The sequence below is a fragment of the Hemicordylus capensis genome, chromosome 3 (assembly GCF_027244095.1).
Source record: "Hemicordylus capensis ecotype Gifberg chromosome 3, rHemCap1.1.pri, whole genome shotgun sequence".
Classification (NCBI taxonomy): domain Eukaryota; kingdom Metazoa; phylum Chordata; class Lepidosauria; order Squamata; family Cordylidae; genus Hemicordylus; species Hemicordylus capensis.
In genome coordinates, this window is record NC_069659.1 from 113,303,837 (window position 1) to 113,327,648 (window position 23,812).

Sequence of the window (23,812 nt, forward strand, 5' to 3'; positions counted from 1 at the left end):
ATAACAATTTTGTTGTCTTTTGAAAAATAAAGTTCTACTTTATTTTCAAAATAACGTATGTTTTGATATGAAAGTATATATCTTGAAGGGGGCCACCTCTCAGCCATAGCGCACCGTTCATGGGGAGCCTGGTGCTAAATGATTCGTAGGCGATCTGATTCTGGGTCAGGCTTTCGTACCTAGCAGAGCAGCTCCCTCACTGCGATCTGTTGAAAGTCAGCCTTTGGAAGGGGGCCCACGTCTCACTTATATAGTTCAAACAACAATTCAGCTCCAGATGCATGTGGTATTAATTAAAAAATTAAAAAAGAAACACCTGGATTTATTTTGTGTTTTTTCCACTAGTCACCAACAGTAAGCCTGCAAGAAACAAAGGCAAAAATGGACAATAGAAAACGTAGCATGGGAAGGAGTTGCTACTAAGGACAAATACACTGGCAGATGTATTGTTGCCAACTCACTTATCAATAGTTAAGTTAATAAGAAGCACCTTCCTTACTCATGCACTCCTCTCTCTTGCATGGGCATTTTCTGTGTTTAGTGTTGTGTGTGCACTGCTGATAATACTAACCACCTCAAAACAGATTACAAGCTTATTTGTAATTGCACATTGTGGCTGGCATTAATCATGGTAAAAATTAATTGCAAGAGATGGGGAAATGTCTGTGCCAGAGGAGAAGAGTGAGGAGCATGTAAGTCCATAGAGTACTTGTGATTGCTTAATCATGACTAGATCATCAGAGTGTTACATTATGTGCCCCTAGCCAGTGTGAACAAGGTGAACTAAAATAACACAAAAAATAAACCAGAGAAACATGAGGTAGATCTATATTTAGAGTTAATTGTCTAGGTGGATCTATTCTTAGAGTTTGATACATGGAGAGTTATATATTCCCACATTATTAAAAACAGTTTATTTGTAATAAAAACCATCTCTAATCATTGAGTAGTATTTTGTTGTTTTGGATATAGTCATATCATTATTGTTATTATTTTACCTTTTTATTTTTAGGGTGCTATGGCTGCTACATACTCTGCATTGAACCGCAATCAGTCACCAGTTTTAGAGCCAGTGGGCCGCTCGACCCTTGCTCAGCGAAGAGGTGTCAAAAAAATTACCTCAACAGCCCTATGAAGTGACCTCAGTTGCAAAATGTGGTACCATAATAAAAGATTATAGCACAAATCATGGCAACAGGTAGCACATATCCAAGATACCTGCAAGCACACTGTTCCAGCTGGTACCTATTATGCTGCTGTTCCTGCTTTCATCTGTTCTTGCTTTAAACTATTGATGGGAAATGTTGCCCTTTTGGATGGAGTGTAAAGTTGAATCAATGGGAAATGAACATGTTCATGGAGATAATAGAATTATGAACACCTCTTCTGTCACATAAATACACTGAATAAAGCACTCTGCACCATATAGCATTATTTTTATAGGGAATATTTGTTGTCCCTTCTAAAACATTATTTGTTATATGAATGGATGGACAGTTTATGTTAAGCACTTAGCTTAAACAATCTGTTTATATTAGCACTGTATCATTTGTGCCATCCAGCATTTTATATGTTTTTATACACTTTTCATAACAGTACATTTCTGTACTGTTTCCTTTACATGCCTTCTATTTAGACTATTAATTTTACAATTGCATCTGATTAAATGGTTAATCAGTATGGTTAGACATCTCTGAAACAGCTTGACTGTTAAACAGCTATTGAATGTAACTCTGTGAGTGTGTGTGTGTGTGTGTTGCCTATGTATACCCATAAACAAATCATTAGAAGCCATGAGAAACTAAAGTGGCTATAACATTTAATGGGTTAATAGGTCTTTTACCACCACACATTAAATCAGTGCTATACTGATCTGGAAAGGTAAATTGTCTGTATCTCCAGTCTGAGTGTCTTTTTGTTGACCTAGGGAGCTATAGCCAAATATAGTTTCACTTCAGTTATGTTGCTTTTTAGATCATTTTAATGAACTCATCATTTTTAAAATTTCTTTGCTTTGAGAGTAGGTATTCTTGTGTAGTGCTAAACAGCAATATGGAGGAAATATAATTTGAAGACAGATTTGAAGATTTGAGCAAAATGGAATGGGCTCAGTCTTTTCAACCTTTTCCTGGTAGTTCTGACGTCATAATTGGACTCTGATTAATGTTGTTGATCTTTAGACTGGCAACCTCCATGTCTATAGTAATATAATAAGAATCCACACTAAGGTAAAAGAAAACAAAATGTTTCCATCATTTTCTTTGGGGCGGGGGAAGGGCCATGTGCCCAACTTTATCAGTTCAAAGATCTTGGAGGTATCTGCTTTCGGGGAAAGTGAAGTTATGTTATGTTGAAAAATACAATGTACTGAAGAGCAGTATAATTTTGACGGATCACCCCAGAATTCTGCCAAAGAAATTATTTTCTGTAGCAGTTATAGTATTTCCCCCTTGTCTTGCATTTCACCAACCATTTGGGGTGTTAAAGAAAATGGAAGCAAAGTGAAGACCAAGCAGTTGTTTCCTTGGTCTTTACTGAACATTCACCTTCCTCCTAGTTGTGGAGGCCTATGATTTCCTTAGTTTTCCATGTACTTCACATGTATGTGTATTCTCTTTTGCTTGCTTCCATGTGCTTTTGCCTTATATGCTCATGCAATTCCTTGGTGTTAATTTAGTCTCCTTTATGCTAGCACTTTTGTGTTTCAGATTATTTTTTAAAAACACTATTTATAATTGGTCCTTACAAACAGAAAAACATTGTTATTTCAAGAATAATTTTCTTTGCCATCACAATAGTTTGTAATTCCCTCAGAAACTGCTAGCTGTGTTAGAGACACTTCACCCTTTAGTTTAATTCCCTGGGGCCTTACACTTAATTTGATCACTTATTGTTCGTAAGATCATTTACTACTCTATGCTTATTTTTGTTTAAGGTTTCTCCACAAATTGCCTGCAGTCTTCATTGCAGTAACAAATCCAAAATAGCTAATCCCCGTGACTTCAATTTAAAAGAACAAAGGTTATGCATGGTGGTGTGTGCATTTTTGTTTTGAACATTTCATATTGAGATGTTGTATTTCAGTATCTGGGTGGTTAAACATCCATTACTCCTTGTTTATGTAATTTGGGATGTTCTATGTAAAGAATGAGCCACCCACATCTTCCTGGTTGGGATTTCTTGACTATGATCTATAAAAAATAGTCACCTAATACATAATCTTTTTTATATTGATTTTTTAATCAGAATTTTTAAAATGATGGCTATTGTTACCTCTGTGGTCCTTGTTATGTTTCATCTTTAAGTAGTGGGCAAACTACATATTACATTAAAGGCATGGTTAATACTGGCAACTAACAAAATCTGGCCAGCAGATTAATCCTTTCCCCCTGCACCTCTCCCTCCCTCCCTCCCTCCCCCTCCCTCCTCTCTCTCTCTCTCTGACACACACAGAGCTCCTAAGATGAAGTTTGCCTCCAGTGCAGCTGTTTGCCACAGATAGTCACCTGGAGGGGCAAATAGCATTGGGCGGTAGGGAATGATATTTGGTGGGGAAAACAGCACAGAGGAAAAAGGTTAACCTTTCACCCTGCCCATAGTTTCAAAAAGAAGTTGCCAGTCTTAAGCATGTCTCTAAACATCATATTTAACATATACTATGTAGTTTGGCCCCTTAGAATATTTCTCAGATACAAGTTCATCAACACCATAATACATGTAATGCAATTTATAGTTACATTAAAAAAAAACCCTTTATAGTGTTTTTAGATTTGTGAAGAAGCAAGTTAGAAAGATAAATCCCTCCCCCTCACAAAAAAAATGTAAATCAACCCAAAGGAAAACAAGCATATCCATTTCTATAAGATCAGGCATATTCAATATTGTAATGCAACTGGTTGAAGTTGGGGAAACATGACTATTACATCTTAAATTTGGCAAAGATGCTGAAATGCTTGCAGCTATTAGTTAGATTTTGCAAGCTGTTTAAAGTTCGTTCTGGAGCAAGGTAAGACCTTGTTATTAAAGAGCAAGCAAAGATTAATATGTGTACAACAGGATTGCTCAACTTTGGCCCTCTTATAGATGTTGGTCTACATCTACCGTAATCCCTGGCTATAGGCCACTGTGGCTAAGAATTATGGGAGTTGTAGTTTTAAAAAAACAGCTGTGGGGCCTAAATTGAGCAGGCCTGGTGTACAATAATCCTTATCTTGTCCTTCAGTCTTGGGAAACTGAACTGAATTCTTATCACTTGCTGTTTCCGCCTCGTGTGATCTCAGTTTTTAGTAACAGATTTGATAACCTCAGAGGAAACACTTTTCACCTATGAAGGAAAATGTCATTTTGGCACAGGCTTACTCATCCAGGGATTATTATCAAACGTAAAGTTGTTAGTGCATTTTCACCTGTACTGTTAAATCTACGAGCAACCACAATTTTCCTGTAGTTAAGGGGATTCTTGTTTTTCATAAACTGCTCTAAAAAAACATGACTTAATTTAAATCATCCCCTTCCTTAAACCTATGTTTACAACTTTGTACAGTCAGATGCAAGCATATCCATGCTTCTTATACTGTATTCCTCTCTCAGGCTTTGGGGCAGTAAGTTTCTAGACCAAGTTCACTGTCTCAAAGTTTCTCTTGGAGTCAAAACTTCCATCTGATCCAACAAAAGAATGTTAGCTCTTCCTGGCCAAGCTTCCTTGTTTGTGTTCTTGTAGTTCCTTCTTATGGTCTTCTCCTTACACAGATGTGAGTATTCCTTCCTGAACAGTGCTTTAGCTTCTTGATCAGCATTCTGTATCAATAATCTTGGGTTGTTTCAAACTATTATATAAAGTATTCCTTCATCTATTTACAGTAGTTTTAATCTGAAATATAAATATAGTAATAAATTGGACAATATAGATCCTCATTCTAAATCTTCACTATATGTCTTTATAATAAATAGCATATGATCATAAAAATAAGCTGACTAGAATCTATATAAATCCTATGGAGCATGTAGTCAATCCTGAACAAAACACATATAAATAATGACAGTGTATATTCAATGTATACCCAATGAGTGGGTAAAGAAGAATACACCACAGCAGTACAAGCTCCATGAAGAACAGGAAGTTCCCTCCCTGGCATCTCCAAGATAGGGCTGAGAGAGATTCCTCCTCCCTGCAACCTTGGAGAAGCCACTGCCAGTCTGGGTAGATAATATTGAGCTAGATGGACCTATGGTCTGACTCAGTATATGGCAGCTTCCTAACAGATTATTGTATGCATCGGACCCAGATGTTTGTCCATTTTGCATGGAGCCCAGCTCTCCCATTGGAACATCCTTTGGGGGACTTTTTAGATTTTATAATGTAAGTTTTTTCACATATATTTGTGACTTTTTTTTTTTAACTTTACCCAGAAGAGTGAGTGTGTGTGTGTGTGTGTGTGTGTGTGTGTGTGTGTGTGTGTGTGTGTAATGATAGATAGATAGATAGATAGATTAGATAGTTTGGGATTGACTACTTGTTCCACAGGATTTCTATAGATTTTGTTCGGCTTATATTTTTTACCATATACTATTTATTGTCTATATAAGTGAAAGTTTGGACTGAGGATCTATATTCAACTTACATTTATATTTCTGATTTAAACTGTTGTGAATAGATGAAGAAATAGAAAATATATATATTTGCAGGTGAGCTCTTTTTTGTTCACAAGAATCGTTTTTTGAGACCCTATAAGGTTTTTGCCCAGTCACAATTTTTGTTTCAAACAAAACACATTTAGACTCTAGGACTCATAACTACCTGAATCCAGTTGTATTTTGCTGTGCTGTTATTTACCACTATGGAATGGGAAAAATTTTCAGTGCTATTTCAAAGAGCAACGTACTCATGGGAGAATCAGGGTCCTGTAAAATAATTTATAGGTGCAAGTTAATTTGCATGATAGCAACTTTACTTAAGTCTTGGCTATTGTTTCTAATCATTGCAGACAGTGATAAGGCAGCTATCTTTTCACTTTTAAAATAAAACCTTTCTGTGCTGCAATTCCATAACTAGCCAAATCACATTAAAAATTAAGAAATCACCAGTTTGGTTCACCTCATTTTGCACATGGATTAGCTCACATCAGCCCATTATATTTCTGTAAGCTATTTAAATTCAGCGCCCGGAAATGTTTTTTTATGTCCTCATTCTAAAAGTGCTTAAAAACCAGTTAAAATATTCCCTTTCCCTTTATTCCACCTCTCAAGTGGCAGCTTCCTAAACATTTAAAATAGAAATACTCTAACTGAAACTACTGTAAAATAAGTTTCTGCATAGATATTTGGAGTGTGTGGGGAGAGAGAGATAATTTCTTGATGTCTAAGAAGAATACCCAACCACACTGCAGTCTTTGCTGCTTCTCTCCCTCTTTGGCCTGAAATATTAACATCAATGATGTATATTATATTAAAACCAAAAGATTTAAAAAATAATGAATTGTCTAAATTTGATCTAATTTTCAAATTAATTAACTTATAATAATGAGAAATGGCTAAAAGTAACTCCTAGGTGTTTAGGACTGCTTACCTGTCTCTGTTTTTTGAAGGGTAATTTGTGGTCGGGTTATAGAATTTATTGAGGGAAGCACTCAAATGAAAAGTTAATCTTCATACCCACTACTTCAGACCCATACTCAGTTAATCTGAGTTAATCTTCATACCCACGCTCTTCATTTCTACACTCAGTGCACCTTTTTTGTGTATTTATAACTCTAGTAAGAGGAATCAAATACATCTTGGCACCTTAAGCCACAAGGCTGAATGATTACCACTTCTTCAGTGTCCATGGACCACTTTCCATGGACATTTTCTTACTGTCAATATCAATATATATCTGTCAAAGATATCAAGAATTGATTTCCATTTGATAGATATGCAGCAAGAATTTAGTCCACCTAGATTGTATGTCTGGTAATGTGAAGCAATTATCCAAGCCAACTGAGCGCCCCTTGACAGAATAGCAGTATGACTTACCTCAAATATGCACTGTGCTGACTCATATTGGAAGCTAAAGCTGGTTTCATGAAAACCACAAGTACCCTTACTGTACTCTTTATTTACAAGACAAAAGTAAATAAATGGAAGGAAAGTGTGTGAGAATTGCAATTAGATGGTGGCTAGCAAAGCAAAACCAATATTTTCAATATCTGAGAGCAGAGGAAAATAGATTTGCTTCAGTACTCCTTGTTAGTTTAGCTGTCTGTCTAGTAAAGAATAAACAAGTGAAGTATTGAAAACTGATGTTTAAATACAGAATCAGGGCATAAAGAAATGTATTTAGGTTTTGTGTTGTAAATGTAGATCAACTAAAGCACTGCTTTTTCTGATAATGGAAAGGAAGGCTTTAAGGCATGTAAATCTTTGGTAAGCAGTAATGAATGGCTTTTAACTCATGAAAATGATGTATATGATTAGCTTTATCTTGATACTTCTGACCTAATCAAAGGGAAAGTGCACTCCTGAGGGATGTAATTATTTTGCAGTTTTAGTGAAAGGGGATGGGGGGTGGGTTGGGAATCTACTTAAGAGTTTTTTTTTAATATCAGAAAATATTTTTCTACCATTCTGTACAATCATTCTTTATATTGACTTTCAGCATGGCATGCAAGTCTAAGCTACAGTAACAGGAGTTCAACTGTACTGTATCTTTAAAGTAGAAAAGTAAAATAGCATCTGTCAGATGCTTATATTAGCATCACGGAACCGAAATGCTGGTAAAAAGGCTAAGTATTGAATACTTCTGACTGTTTTATTGAGCGTTATGAATGTTTTAAAATACTGTACTTGTGTAATCGGAATTGTTCCAGACATAACCACAAACAGGCCTGGAAAGATACCATTGCTTGTCAAAAAGGCAGGTTTTATAATCTTCAAAAGAAACGGAATTTATACAGTAAATAAACTTTGAAAGATATTAATGTGTGTATGAAGTAGTCTATCATTTTCCTAAGTTTTTGTTACAAAACAAACAAGTTTGTGTTGTCCACAAATAATTCAGTTTTGTAGCATAAAAATCTATATGATGTGGGGAAGGGATCCATAAACTTGGCTTGGCTTGGCTTAGTAGCCCGCCATTATTTGTGATTTGCCAAAAACCCTTTGCTGCCCCTGGGTCTTCAAGGATGTGCAAAGGGCTTGGAGGTAAGGTAGAGAAAGGCCTTTAAATTCTCACTGAGCTGTGGAGTAGATAGATGCAGTGCTAGAGACTCACATTGCTTCTGCTTCCAAAGCATGACAAAGACCTCCCCACCCCTCTAATTAGCACTCTGCACAAGCTATATCTCCTTCCAGGATCTCTCATGATATGCTGAGGTTTGGAGCAGGCAGAAGCAGCACGAGTTACTTGTACTGGCTGACATCCAGAGCAGTGCACCATGGACATGCCAGGAAGACACATTTGTAATGAACATTTCTCTGGCATTGCTGTGCTCGTGCACACTGTGGAGGGAGAGACCATTTAAAAATATGGACATACAAAATAGGATATGCATGTCCTTTGTGCCCCCACTTTTGGAGATGTAAAAAAGGGGGGCAATGGTCTGCATAAAATTTGCACATGTTAATTTATATGTGTAGATATAAATACATATTGATATACTAACTGACCCTATTAATTTCAGTAAGACTGCTCATGAGTAATATAGTCTGCATATCAACCATTAGAAATAAGCTGTAGAAACTACTACAGTATAACAGCCTAAGAGCCTGATTTTATCTGTGAATCAAACTGTCTTTCCCTGCAGAGATCTGAGCCCTGAACTGCTGCAGCACAAGTGAGACAACTTGCTGCTCCTGGCCTTTTACCACCCCACAGGAGCAGGACCATGTGTCCAGTGTCACATGTGCCAAAAGCAAAACCCAAACCAAGTGCTCTAGATGGTGCACACTGACATGAAGTGTTTTATGCAATGGCACTTGAACTGCACAATTCACCATTGACAAATATAACCCAGAAATCCATATGGGGATTATTTTGGGTGACTACATACTGCCAAATATTTGAATTAGATTTAGAGTTTGTCACTGGTGTTCTTGTGCCAAAATATCTCCTTGTTCTTGCTCCTTTTTACTGTTGCAAGCTAACACAACTATTCATTTAGAACTGTAGTTTTCAAACTGCATTCTGGGGAACTCTGGGCTTCCTCAAAAGCTTGTTGTGCTTCCTTGAATGGGAGCAGGGATAGTGAACAAGATTCCCTGAAATATAGTTCGGCCACCACACAAGCAATCTACCTCTGCTATGTACAACCACAAGTTAGAGCAGGGCGTGTTCTTAGGTATGCGCTGTTTGAGTTGTGTAATCATGAGACTCAGTTCACACATAATGCCAAACTGGAGGTAAACGTGGCCAAGGTTTCAGATCGTAACTCCAAATCGTGCCACAGACGTTTGCCAAACTCCAGTTACGGCCTCCGAGGCAGATCCCAGCAAGCTACATGGCCAGACTGTGGGCAAAGCATCACCATGTCAATGGGGTGGCTGCAATTGGCCACGATCTTAAAGCATTGTTGGACACCGCCCTCCCCCAATACAAACACACGTTCTCAGGGGGTTGGGGTGCGGGAGGGAGTTCTGCTTTAATTAAGTGATGGGAGCAAAGCATGGAGACTCCCAGGGAGGGAATAAATATATATTTATATATATATAGAGAGAAAGCCCACAACATTCCCCAGAATCCTTTGCCCTCATTTATATAGGGGGGGGGGAGGATTCTGGGGAATGTTGTGGGCTATGTCTCACCATAACCTTGGATGATGTCGCAAGGGGTGATCCTGGAAAACCATTCCATGCAGAACCAACTGAAAGCTGTCTGGAAGATTGCTGGCAGGCAGGCTAGCCCTCTCAGGAGAAGGCCAGTATATGGGAGCATAATCCCAGCCCATGGGCTGCAAGCTCACAAATTGAGCCAGCACACCAAAGGACTCCCTGCTTGTGTAGGAGCCTCAACTCTCAATGGTAAGAAATAGAAAATATTATCTGTAATCTCCTCCCCCACCCCCCAAAAACCCAGTGTCTCCCCCTCCCCCACCCAGAAGACATCTAGATGCTCCATGTGCCATGGCCCAGATGCATGTGCGGAGGGGAGACACTGGGTCAGAACTTAGCATCGGGCATCACACTGTATGCAGATGTGCCAGCGTGGGGAATCGTGGGAGGGGGAGCCCCTATTCCAGGGTGCTGGCAATGGTGCACATGTCAACATTGGCAGACGGGCTGGTAGGGAGCATGCTTTTACAGCTACTTGGCAGTAGTCTCCAAGATGAGGAAAACAGTCTCCAGGGAATCTCTCCCTATGGCTTTCCTCCACACAGCAACCTGGCTCTCATAGCCTGACACTCTCATGAGGGAGATGTTCCTAGGATAAGGAGATGTTCTGCCATCCAGCATTATATCTGAATTTGCTTGGCAATTTCCCCCCCTCCCCTCTGATGATCCTTCTCATGAGTTGTCTCATGCCTGAGCAGTGTACCCTGGGTTGGGTGGCCATATATTTTAAGAAGAATTACGGCTTACCCAATACTGATCCTGGTGACCAGGAGCGAACACACACACCCACACACCAGAAAAGGGGCTGGGCACCCTTCCCCAGGCTTTGTGTGAGAATATAATTTGGCTGTTCGGGAATCCCTGTTTGGGGGCTGCCTTTTAAACCATTCCCAGAGCAACCCCCCCCCAAACCCATTTACACGGATGGGGGAGACAGTGGGTTTAGGCATAGACCTTTAAACCCGTTCAAAGTTCTGTCTGGTCCAGCGTAGCACCGTATGTAGATCTGCAGGTGTGGGGATTCCCAGGAAAGAGGAGCCCTGGTTTCCAGCTTACCCTGGGTTGGCAGCATTGCCCCTGGGGGTTGTGAACAGGAGTGCACATTTCCACATGCCCCGGGGCATGGTTTTGCAGAAAAACTATGCCCCTGCCTTATGTTTCTTTTAGACTGGCTCACAATCTAAAAGAAACATAAGGCAGATGCCAGCAACAGCCACTGGAGGAATGCTGTGCTGGGGCTGGATAGGGCCAGCGAGTACCACCTTGTGCACCTAGAATACTATCTTGTGCATTTTATATTAGTCCCCTCAGGTGGTTCTTCTCATGAGTAAGCCTAGGGAGTGCAAACCCCCAAGGAGAAGAGGCACAGGTCCCCTTTCCCAACCTATTTGGGGGGGGGGACATTCCTGGGCAAGGTTCTATGCTTGGCCTTTTATACCCAACCCTGGGTCTCCCTCCCAAGCATCTGATCCCCTCCCACCACTGTGATGGAGTGACTTGCTTATGATGGAGTGCTTGTGAACATCACTGTTGCTCCCTTCTCGGGGAATAAAGCACTTAGTACCTGTGTTGTCACCCTTTTCCTACCGCTTGCCAGGTGGTGGGAACAAAGGGCAGAGTGGATGCCCCCGAGCGACTGCTCAGCTTGACAGGATGGGGCGTGGTGGCCCTGTAGTCTGGCAACTCCATGACAGGTGGGGCGGGGCTGGGCTGGTTATCCAAGAAGCTGCTGGTGAGAAGTGCCAAAGACTTAGAACAGCCACGTCCTCGGATGGGTCTGCACTGCTGCCTCTATTGTTGTGGTTTGGAAATTGGCATGAAACTGCAGTTATGGCTGCACCAGGAGTCGAACATAACACCTCAGCGGCCAGACCTCAGGTACTGGTGGTGAACCTTAGTTAACTGAAGGTTCGGTTTGGAGTTTGGCAAGGCAAACCAGAGGTCGCTTTCAGCCCATAAGTGCAGTTTTGTGTGTTCTGCCATACTGGAGTTCCAACCTTGGCCATGTTTAACTCCGGTTTGGCATTATGTGTGAACATGGCCAATATGTCTTCAGCCAGCACTCTCTGTGAACTGACCGCACCTTAGAAAAGCCCACCTCGCCCCAAACCTGCAAAAAATAATAATAATAATAATCTCATGCTTCACCTAGATTTCTTGGGAGATAAGGGACTCCATGAAGCAGCAATGCTAGAAAAACCCTCATATAAAATGTCAACATTTTTTTTGCCATAAAGTCATTTTCACATACCCCACATTCAGTAGTTCTCTTAAGTGTATGGATAACTTTTATTACTTTCTATAATATGGTGGCAACTGGTCTTTGTCCTGTTGGGGCCATATTAACTGCACCAACTCAAGGTGCTGGTTATAACCTTTAAAGCCTCCAACAGTTTGGTCCCTGGATATCTGAAGGACCGCTCCCAAATGTTTCTGCTCACCTGACCAGATCATCAGAGCAGCCTCTGCTCTGTGTGCTGACATCAAGAAGTTTTGACTGTTCTGCACACAGGACAGGGCCTTTTTGATCATTGCCCCCAGGCTTTGGAATGGTCTCCCGATAAACATTTGCTCATCAATTTCCCTCACTACTTTTAAAAGCAAGTAAAGACATGGCTGTTTAATTAGTCCTTTGTCCTTTAAGAGTGATGTGGCTTTTTTTCTTGCTGTTGGTACTACTTTTGTGTGCTGGATTTCAATTGCTTTGTGCCTGTGTTTTTTAATTGTTATAGAAGTTATGGTTTTTAATGTGTGAACTGCCTTGGAATTTATTAAAGACTTATAGCTGTTCTGTTCCATATGTATAAGGCAGTCGAGACAAAAGAAGGTAGAGCAGGATTTTACTGGTAGCCCTCTGGGTGATTTGCAGTAAGGTAAAGTGTCGAGTCCTCAAAGGACATACCATGGAGAGACAGGGAAACAAATGGATCATGGAACAAATCAATCCAGCATTTTCACTCGAGGCACAAAGGACCAGGCTCAAACTATCATACTTTGGACACATTATGTGAAAATCCAGCTCCCTCGAGAAGTCCACAATGCTGAGGAAATTTGAAGGAAAGAGGACGACTAGCAGCAAGGTGGATGGACTCGATTACAAAAGCATTAATAAATGCACCGAGAGACCTAAAAGGCCAAGTTGAAGACAGATCACCCTGGAGAGAATCTATCCATGTGACAGCGCTTAATCAATCAATCAGTCAGTCAGTCAGGTGGAGCTCTGGCGTTCCAGCAGAAACCAAAGTAGACCCCAGGAGGAGCCTGAAGTCTGTCTATCCCTGCCGCCATGAATCTTCCCATCCATTGAAATAATCAGCCCTCCTATTTATTTCTATATTTTCTATCCTGGGTCGGCCTGAGCTGGAGAGGCTGGAGCCGACGAGAAAAACCCTTGCGATGCCGAGCCAAGCGGAGAAGAGGGAGAGTCAGAAGCCGCTTGTTGCCTCGCCCCGTTGACAGAGACAATGACGGCCGTCAAAGCACGGCAGGGGAGACAACGCGGAAAGAACCGCGCGCAAAAGAAAGAAAGAAATAGACACAGCCATCCCTCCCACCGGAAGGGGGCGCTGGAGAGTCAGCGAGGGGCTGGCGGAACCTGCGCGAACGAAGTGCGCCCTGGGACCGACGAGGAGGAGGAAGCTTGCTTCCTCGTTTCCGCTTGCACTGTGCTCAGGCAGGCTCAGCGCATTGCACGGCTGTGTCGCGAGAGACGCGTCACTACCGCCGCGGTGGTCCCTTCCGTCTTTCTTCGTGTCTCCAGCAGGAACGTCAAGAGAGCCCTTGGCCGGACCTCTTCCCTCCGACACCGCGTGAGCCCCCGAAGCAGCAGCAGCCGCCGCCGCTTACGCCGCCGCCATGCCGAAGAATAAAGGCGAGGCCTGAAGAGCTTCTCCCTCCCTCCCTCCCCCCACTCCCGCCTCCCTCTTCCTGGGTCCCCCCTTCTCCCCTTCTCGGTCTGCCTGTGGGGGTTGCCGCTTCGCTCTTGCGGAGTCTGTTCCGGGGTTGCAAGTGCTGCCTGAATGGCCTGAGGGGGCTTCTTATTGGCCCGGCCTCCGGCCTCCCCTTACTCTCGTTTACTCAGGAATCGGCCCCGCTGAGCTGTCGGGCTTCTCCCTACGATTGGCCCCTTCCTTCCCCTCGCTTCAGGGAGGCGGCCTGGCAGGGTGTTCGTGATTGCCCACCCACCCGGGCCTTTCTCCTGTTTTTCTTTGGTTCCTGTGTGCTATAATTCATTCTGTTGGTTTTGATTGTTTTGCTTCCTAGCTATGTGTAATAGGACTACTACTACTATTACCAAGAGTGTTTATATACCTCTCTTCAGCAAATCTTTGGCAGTGGGGAAGCTAAGTAGGAGAGCAGCTACTGCTCCTGGTGCTCCTTGAAGTGCCTATGTGTATCTGTAACAACTAATTAAATTAGTTTAATTTTAACTTATCCACACTAGTTGTCCAGTGTCATACAGTCTAATCTAGTTGTCATACAATCTAACTTTTTGTATTAGAAGGTTTCGTTAAACTTCTTAAATATGTGTACACAAAATTTGTTGGAGCCTTTGCTGAGCAGGGGACACTCTGAAGTACTAAAGTTCACATCTGATATACATCAGTAACTTAATACAGTACTGAAAATAGTGGGATTTCTGATTTGCTATTTAGATTATATAAAGACTGCATAATTTCCCATGTATCCTTTTCCCATGGCGTTTGTAGTTATATTAAAATACAGGTGTACTGCAGGGTTAAGTTGTACTATCCCTGGTATTAGCATGCCTTTGCTTTCCATAGTTGGCTAAATGTAGTGGTCTCAGGTACTAGTAAATGATTAATTATCAAATCACACTTCCATATAAAATTTTTATAATTTTATTTTAATGAAATCCCTCATAGCCGATATTATTATTAGTTGCAGCATTTGGAATATCTTTAAATCAATATTAAATTGACTCTTAAAGAAAAAGATGGGATGGGAATCTATATATACTACTGTACTTTCAATGTGTTTGGAAAAGCGTGTCGGGTTTTTTGAGGGCTTGTAAACATGTTGCTGATTTTCTCAATAGTGGTTGTCATGCAGATTCCAAATTATGGTTAATCCTCATCTTGCAATGTAGGTAAGGGAGGTAAAAACAGGAGACGAGGCAAGAACGAGAATGAATCAGAAAAAAGAGAATTGGTGTTCAAGGAAGATGGGCAAGGTGAGTCAAGCAATTTTATTTATACTTTATGCGCAGAATAACCTTTTAGTAGTTTTGTGTTTCGGTGCTTGAAGCTTTAATAAGTGATGGAGGCTTATTTGTGGGAAGATTGTTTTGACAGAACACAAGACTCTTCATAGCTCACATTACAGAGAAACATACCAACAGGAAAACGTTTCTATCTAAGGTTAAAAAGAAACAGTGGCCAAAATCGGGAGATAGAGAAATTGAGAATGTGTGGTGTAAGTAATGAGGACAGTAAAAACCAGGGTTTGGGCAAAATACTGATATTTTGTTTGGTACCTACCTAAGCCTCTCCAGAGAGCTCTACTTGGGTTTTAAATATATGATGATGCTTATACTTGATTTGTATTTTAGATATTTGGGTGCACAGTATAAGGAACAGGATTTCTGTTCTTAAAACATTAAGAATTTGTCACACTTAAAATCTTGCAGATGAGTACAGAAGCTTATTTTGATCGTTTGTCCTGTTACTATTCAACATGATTTCTAGTTGTATTGACCATATTAATAGGGGAGCTTTTGAAGTAGAGTCTTTTCTGTGTAAACACTGTAATTGTGGGAGTCCTTTTCTGCTAGGGACTACAGGTTCCCTTGCTTTATATTTTTCAGCATAACATGACATTCTTATTCCATTAACTTGCTTTGATTTTAATTTAGCTTAGCCAGAAGAGTTCTTATAGCTGTCACAAGATTTATTTAGTGTGATATTGCTACTCATTGACACTTCTACTGTGTGTTTATATGGTTATTCTTAATATCTTAAGTTATTTTTTGTAAACCATTTTGAATGTATTTGCAGAACAGAATTTAGGATATAGTATACATTTATTAATGTATAATAAATATGCCTATAATATGTCTGTATATACATATATTTATGTATAATAAATAATGTAAAATTCCTCTTCACAGGCAGCTTTCCTAGTTGAAATTGCTAGGACCACAACTGAGTAAAATGACTGAGGCATCTGAATGCCTTGGATTCAAGACTGTGCTGTGTATTCCTTACCTCTAATCATGCTTCTGTAGCAGCCTTTGATCTGTTGCATTGTTATGTGATTCAAGGCCCCAATCCCTAATACATATCTGAAATTGCTGAATGGGTGACTTGATTTATCAGGGCTTGGAAAATGGATTGGCTGGTGAACATAGAAATCCTGTAAATGCAAACATCTCACATAGCAACATATTTTTGTTAACTATCCATCTATTATTTTGTCATATAAAACATTTGGTTCTTTGAGTAGCTTGAAGCAAAATACAAACTCTAGTGGGGCAATTTTTTTGGTTTTTCTGTACAGTGCTGTCTGAACTGCTACATAATCTCTTTCAGAGTATGCTCAAGTTATCAAGATGTTGGGAAATGGCAGACTGGAGGCGTTATGTTTTGATGGTGTAAAGAGGTTATGTCATATCAGAGGAAAGCTAAGAAAAAAGGTATGTTAAGGTCACTCTGATGTGTACTTCTAATAAGTGAGTTTACAGCTCTTAAAATTAAACAAGATGCTGTCAGTTATGTATGTTTTGTGCCAATGGTTCCGACAGCTTGGATGACTTGCTAGAATAGATGGTATGCCTGAAGCTAGCTGAAAAATTGAAGGTTGTTTATATGTGGGCTAAGAGTCAGGTGGTTTCCACTAACCACCTCTTGGGTGATGTTTTTACAGAGCAGAAGTATTATTATTTGACAGACCAGACTATGATAAGGAGATGAGTTCTAACATTATTATGCATGAGGACTCTGTGTGGCAATATAATTGGATTTCTTGTGTTGGAAATCCCTTCCCCACCAGCATGAGGCATCAGATCATGGGGAAAGTATACTGACTAGTGTGCTGGTGGGGATGGGGGTGGGGGTCCTTTAACTGCCTGCCCAGTACTGGGTGGTGCAGTGATTCTCTGGAGCTTGGCAGAGGGTGGGTGGGCAGGAAGTTACACGGAGCAGCTGCTATCAGTGTCTGTTGGAGGTAGTTCCTGTTACTTCCAGCTGAGGACATGGGGGCAGCAGGGAGGTATGTTGCCCCCCTGACAGACACTTTTAAAATGGAGTGTCGGTGGGGGAAATGTCAGGGGTCAACATACCTCCCTGCTGCCCCCATGTCCTCCTCAGCTGGAAGTAACAGGAAATACCTCCAACAGACACTTTTAAAATGGAGCGCCGGCGGGGGAAATGCGGCAGGAGGGGGTAAGGGCACCGGCCCCGCTCTTAAAGGTATGCCACCGCCACCCCTGCCTTTGAGCTGGCTGAACAGCCAGTTGTTCAAACTGGTTTGGAGGTCCTTAAAAGGACCTAGTAGACTGCAATACTAACTTTTCTCCAAATTCTTTTGCCCTTTCTTGCTTCTACTCTACTCAAGCTTTCTACAATGCTGTATCCTGTTGTTGTTTTTTTGCCTGAATACCACTTCTTCTCCTTCACATCCTATCTCAAGCTCCACTTCAGTGAATGTTTTCCTGAACTATCCTTGTATCCTCTTACTAGTTCTTTAATTGCTACCTGACTCTTCCCTAACCCATCCTCAGCATTGACCTTCTTTTTGATCTCTCACTGTGTGACTTCTGGAGGACTTCCGGTGACTCAGCAGCTTTTATCTTTAGCTCTGTTTTACATTGTTTTATTTTCTTTTTTAACTGGAGATTTCTTGTCGTCTTGTATTTTCTTGGCATGTTGTGGTTTACTCAAGGTCTCTTTCCTTAGAAGTGCCTTGATCTCTCACTGTGTAGATTGCACAGAAGTCTTGTAAATGTAGCACAGTTAATATTATTACATTTAGTAGTTGCTGCTCCTTGCACTTGCCGGTCCCTGCTGCCCCCACCATTCTACTTTGTCATAAAGGACTACCACCATAGAACTCCTACCATTCTAGCACTGCTAGCTCTAGTCACATTTATGTCAGCATTGTGTACATCTGGACTGAGCAGGAAATTCTATCCATGCTGCTGGATGCAGTGATGGGAGACGAGAAGATAGTACACTTTTCTGATGATTATGGATCCTGAAAGTGGTACCTTGCTGATGCACTGTTTTGGGTCTTCATGGTTTTCCTGTTCCATGGCGCATAAAAATAATGTGAAAGCTCCACATGTAGCAGGTAGAGACTGTGTGTGTACTTCCTGTTACTTCCAGCTGAGGAGGACATGGGGGCAGCAGGGAGGTATGTTGCCCCCCTGACAGACACTTTTAAAATGGAGTGTCGGTGGGAGAAATGTCAGGGGGGGCAACATACCTCCCTGCTCTAAATCTCTAAGCTCTAAATCTGCTTCAACAGCATAATGTACAGTGTCATCCCATACTCAGCAGTTGACCAGGCACTCAACTTCTCTCAAGTATGCAAGCTGAGATATGCCCTTCGTGGTCAGGTGAAACTACCCTTCTCAACACAATATCCATGTGTTTCTTCCTGAGTACAAATCTGTCATGGGCTTTTGAAACCTTTCATTGCTTCAGTTACACAGTACTCAGACATGCAGAATTCAGCAAGTTAAGGGCTTGACGCTCATTGGAATGAAAAATAGTTCACTCTTTTTAACTTAAGTGATACTGTTAATATTGATTTGCTAATGAGGAATATGCTAGAATTTGTAGGATTTAATGGTTTGTTTTTGGATTTTAGGTCTGGATAAATACATCAGATATCATATTGGTGGGCTTAAGAGACTACCAGGTAAATATTCCTTATTTCCTTTGGTGGGATTTTATAAATAGTGTATACCAGGAGTTCTAAAGCACTGACTAAGTCATTGATGGCTTCCTGTAAGCAAAATCTATCCTGACTATAGAGGATGTGAATATGAGAAGTTCATATAAACTTGTTTTCTTCTGGATATATTTTATAACCACCACCACTCCAGCCCAAGCAATATATTGGGCAGAAGGAAAAGGGATAACTAAACTGTGGGATATATGCTTACCCAGTAAGAGCTGCTAGACAAAAGAAAGGCTTCCCCATGCCATCTCTTCTTTTTGGAGTCCTTTATCTATGGAGCGACTCATTTTGCTTTCCTGGCAAGATATGGGTAGAATCGGGCAAGGGTGGACTTGCCAGGACCCAGCTCCATTGCCGTTACATCATCAAGACAGTGACAGTGGCTTCAGTGAAGGGCTACAGGGCATCAAGGTGAGGGAACAATCTTGCACGATGACAAATATTTATATACTGCTTTTCAACCAAAGTTTCCAAAGCTGTTTACATAGATATAAATAAATAAAATGGCTCCCTGTCTTCAAAGGGGTCAAAATCTAAATAAGAAACATAGGATAGATACCAGCAACAGCCACTGGAGGGATACTATGCTTGGGATGGATAGGGCCAGTTGCTGTCCTCCTGCCAAATAAAGCCCCTGCTTTTCTGACTTTTCTCTCCCTTTCTGTGCCCTGTACACACTTGGAGCCAAGCACCAGTGTGACTGAGTTATGCTGAGGATGAAGTGAAGAGAAGAGTCTCTAGGAATACAGGGACAAGGCTGCCCCCAACAGTCACTTTATGACCCAACAGGTTGAAAGATTGGGGTGGGGGTCATAGTAATGCATTTTACTTGCATCACCCGTAAATATTAATAATAGTTGTAAATTGGTGTATTTAGTACAATTATATTGGTAAATACTTGACATTGTGCTTTTTAAGTGTCAAAAGTGCTTCATATTTCAGCCATCCTTAGTACATTCCTGAAAGGTAGGCCAGTATTTCCCCATATGTCAGGTCTGGAAAGGGGCCTAATGTATCGCCAAATGAGTTTGGGAGCTGAAATTTTCTTGGTATGCTTCTCAGTCTCTTAGCTACTACATGACACTAAGTCTTTTAATCATAAACATGTTAGTGCTGAAACTATTTTTAATGTATAAATTTCAGAAATGTAGCCATGTTACTCAGTTGCAGCAAAAGAAGGCTTTGTGCACTATTTTGGCATTTTGTAGGCAACATTGTGCTTCATCAGATGCACATACCTACTAAAACAAGCTCTTGCTATTGAAAGCAAATGGCACAATAAACCAGTTTTTATTGTGCCAAAGAAATGCCTTTGTTCAATATAGAAAGTTTGATATAGTTTTAACAAAAATAAACTCTCCTGAAATACTATTTATCAGTTCAATAATATTTTTAGGATAACAAGGCTGATGTCATTCTAAAGTACAATGCAGATGAAGCCAGAAGTCTGAAGGCATATGGAGAACTTCCAGAGCATGGTAAGAATTTCTCAGAAACAAATGGGAGGTTGCTGGGAATAAAGGAACAAAAATTACAGAAAGCCATCAACTAACTGTACTCTTAATTTAATTCTTATTTAGCCAAAATTAATGAAACTGACACATTTGGGCCTGGTGATGACGACGAAATCCAGTTTGATGATATTGGAGATGATGATGAAGATATTGATGATGTAAGTAGTCTTAAACCTGGGATGGAGTCGCCTTAATATTCACATGGCTTTTCCAAGGGACAGTGTGGTAAAACTTTGAAGCTTCTGATTTAAAAAGTATGGAGCTTGTCATGTGCTCCATAGTTTATCCATAGGGGTTCCATTGCCCAACCAATAGGCAAGTAATATCTCTTTGCATGAATATGCATGACTTTATGCTGCAGTTTTAGAGTTTGGGATCTAAATCCCTAAACGTCATTTAACTTCTCAAGCCATGTAGAGATTGATCTTTTTCAGGTGTAGAAATAGAAACTTCTAAAAAGGTCATTGCAAAATTATGTAGTCGTACATAACATACAAAATTATAACATAACATACAACATTACGTAGTCATACATACATAAGCACTAATAGGTCATTGGTATCAGTATGAGAGAATAACACATCATACAAGGTCATTATGCAGCACAGTTGTTAAGATAAAAACTTTTTAAGAAACAGAAGACCAAATATCAAGTTCATCATGGACTGGGTTATTTTGTATAGTATTCATTATCTGAATTGAGACATTTTTGACTTTATAGTTATTGCATTATATTTTCATGTACATTTTCTTACAGATCTAACTGGAACTGAGAGGTATACATTCCAGCGTTCCACCTCAAAACTTATTTTGTTTCAAGTCCCTATCTTTAAGAAGAACAAAACTGCACAACATTTGTAGTTACAGCAAACAAATCTCTTGGCCAATGTTTAAGTATTTATATTTCTTTAAGAAACAGATGATGATGGACTTGCAAAAGTGAAATGATATATTACAACTATTTTTGTCTCTTTATCAACTAGACTTTTACATCTGGGTGTAAATACACTCCCATGTTTGCTTCATCTGTTTTCACCACTAAACTTCACTAACGCTGTGTCTTGAAATAAAAATGGCTTGCCCTTTAATTATCATGGATTTTGATTAAATACCCAGTTCAGTCAGGTCAGTTTCCAATCTGCCAGTGCAGTGTCTTTTTCTAGTATCCCTTTCCTTGAAGTCAACTTGTAAGATTTTGATAATAGAAGGGACAGAAGTCTTCATTAAAATTAAAATCCATAGTACCGGAATCTGCGTTTTAAGTTTTAGTTGCATGTTATTTTTATACTGGTTTTGATAATAAATTTCCTCTTTCACAGATAAATTTACCATAGTGGAAAGAGAATAAATTTTTAAAAATTGTGTATGTTTGAACAGCTATTCTGTATTTGGCAGTGGTAATACTGACATTAAACACTGGGGGGCACCAAATTTAAATTATTCATTAATTTGAAATACTTGCACTGTATCTCTTGTAATTAAACATTTTAAAAGGTTCTTTTGCCCTTACAAAATAAGTGCTCAACAGTTGTGTTTATACATACTTAGAATATTTTTACATTACAAAAAAAACTTACGTTTAAAGAAAGTTTTATTTTAATCCTAAAATCCATACACTGAGGTACAACTGGAGAAAGAATTTTGTACACTCTGAATTGGAGTATATAAATGAGATTGACAAATTCTGGAAATCTCTATCTTCAATTACCACATCAGAGAAATGAATGGAATAAGTGTTCAGTTTGAGTGGGAGTAGTGCACCTAAAAAGTTCAATAAAGACTAATATAGTCCTATAAATACTGACAAGTTCTGTATTGGGTTTGTGTCTCTTTAATGTTGTACTGCATTCTCTGTTTTTATCAAGGAGGTTTAATTGCTGTTAGATGACACATTAACATTAGCAGTTTTTATATGAAATCTTTAAATTCTTTAATTTTATCATACTGCTAAAGTTTACCTGAGAAAATAAGAACATTAGAATTGAAAATTCATTCAGCTGCCTGTGTTTCCAGCTGCATATTATAACATACCGTGGAATTAATTATGTTGAGATTTGACACTGAGGATCTGCTAAGAAGACGTGAAGTCCTAATATTGCTTGCCTCATGACTATTTAACATTGTCAAATGTAAACAATTCAATGTTGATATGAATTTTATCTCTGATGAATGAGGGTGGCAGGGAAGCAAGTTTTAAATTCACAAAGTTGGTGTCCTGTTGCACACTGCATAATTTTGTGTGGGGGATATATTGGCTGCTAGACAATTATGACAATAGTTTTAGGATGAGCAGTTGGTTAGAGCTCACAATAGGTAAAATTCAGGCATTGGCCTTTTTCAATAAACAAGTAGATTTGTTAGCAGCAGTATTATACAAATACTTAACTGGGATGGAACTGGTAATGTTCCTACCAATATTAAGAGAAAAGATATAAAGACAAGAGCCATTTGATATCAAGTTGAATACTGGTCCATGACTGACCTAATTCTATTGACCCTGATAGTAGCACACTCTATCTGAAATCCTTTTTAGCTGTGCAGGTACCAAGAATTGAATCTTGAGTCTTCTGTGAGCAAGTTATGTGGTGTTTTACTGAATTGTCTTTTTTCTAAATTAAGATACCATTATATATCTATAACTATGGTCTAGAGAAGAGTGATTTCAAGTTTGATAGCAGACTTCTTCCAGCTGTGATCTTACCAAAATTATGTATTTGATCCACCAAGGAGCTGAGCTCAGGGTTGTGTATGAGTTAATCCCATTTTATCCTCCTTACAACGTGAGCCTGAGAGAATGTGGCATGCTTAAGGCTACTCTGTGAGCTTCATGGCTTAGCATGAATGTGAACATGAGCATTTTGCGTTCAAGCTCACTTTCCCAGTGGCTGTCAAACTATATCTCTATGAAACGTTTTGGACAATTCCTGTCACGATTACTTTAAAAGGCTGTAGTCTCTTCAGCTGACACAGTTAGTCACTTTGCTTAGACTGTGAATGAGAACATTACTCCTCCGTTACAGAAGATGTAAAGTTTGTGCATGTATGAACTTCTAATAGTATTCTGATTTTTAAGGACATGAATATAAGACATTGGACTGTTCTATCTTTGTTTTCTAAAAAGGAAAAGTTGGTGCCATGTAACAATGCAGTATGCTGGTCATGTATAAGTTGCGCAAGTATGTACTTAAATAAGTTAATGGTGGCTTGATTAAAAAAACCAACTCAGTTAAAATAGCAGTTTCTGGTGCTGGTAAAACCTTTTTTTTTTTTTTTTAGTGTAAATTGTTTTACTGTACTACTGTCTGTCAAAGGTTGTTCTGTGTCCTGCCAATTTCTGGGGCATGGTTGGCAAGAATATGTATTCTCTGGACTGCCTTTGTTGGCATAACCTAGTTGCCTCGTGAGATCTAACTAGCCCCTCTTTACATAGGAAGCTGCCTTATACAGAGTCAATCTAGCTCAGTATTGTCTATGCAGACTGGCTGCGGTTTGTCTGCTGTTGCAGACAGGAGTCTCTCTCAGCCCCATCTTGGAGATGCCAGGGAGGGAACTTGGAACCTGATGCTCTT

General features: G+C 39.9%; 2 protein-coding genes across 4 annotated transcripts in view; both read left to right on the forward strand.

The window, feature by feature from the left end:
• Positions 1-1,447, forward strand: part of RPS6KA3 (ribosomal protein S6 kinase A3) — an 82,141-nt gene extending 80,694 nt beyond the window's left edge. For 2 of the 3 annotated variants that reach the window (XM_053306827.1, XM_053306828.1), the window contains exon 22: positions 1,013-1,447. In XM_053306827.1, the coding sequence (XP_053162802.1) occupies positions 1,013-1,135 (123 nt within the window). In that variant the 3' untranslated portion in view covers positions 1,136-1,447. Of the gene's footprint in view, positions 1-345; positions 471-1,012 lie in introns of all 3 variants that reach the window. The other variant, XM_053306829.1, reaches the window with a different exon arrangement.
• Positions 1,448-13,419: 11,972 nt separating this feature from the next.
• Positions 13,420-23,480, forward strand: EIF1AX (eukaryotic translation initiation factor 1A X-linked). The gene is made up of 7 exons (XM_053310187.1): positions 13,420-13,675; positions 14,915-14,998; positions 16,356-16,459; positions 18,637-18,687; positions 20,126-20,207; positions 20,310-20,401; positions 21,001-23,480. The coding sequence occupies exons 1-7, from the start codon at positions 13,660-13,662 to the stop codon at positions 21,004-21,006; spliced, it is 435 nt and encodes a 144-aa protein (XP_053166162.1). The 5' UTR covers positions 13,420-13,659; the 3' UTR covers positions 21,007-23,480.
• The last annotated feature ends 332 nt before the right edge of the window (positions 23,481-23,812 follow it).

What these genes read in the sequence shown, in the direction of transcription:
- EIF1AX (XM_053310187.1), top strand. An exon ending in GAGGAAAGCTAAGAAAAAAG is followed by an intron (nt 16,460 to 18,636) that starts GTATGTTAAGGT and finishes TTTGGATTTTAG; the next exon opens with GTCTGGATAAATACATCAGA. An exon ending in TGGAGAACTTCCAGAGCATG is followed by an intron (nt 20,208 to 20,309) that starts GTAAGAATTTCT and finishes ATTCTTATTTAG; the next exon opens with CCAAAATTAATGAAACTGAC.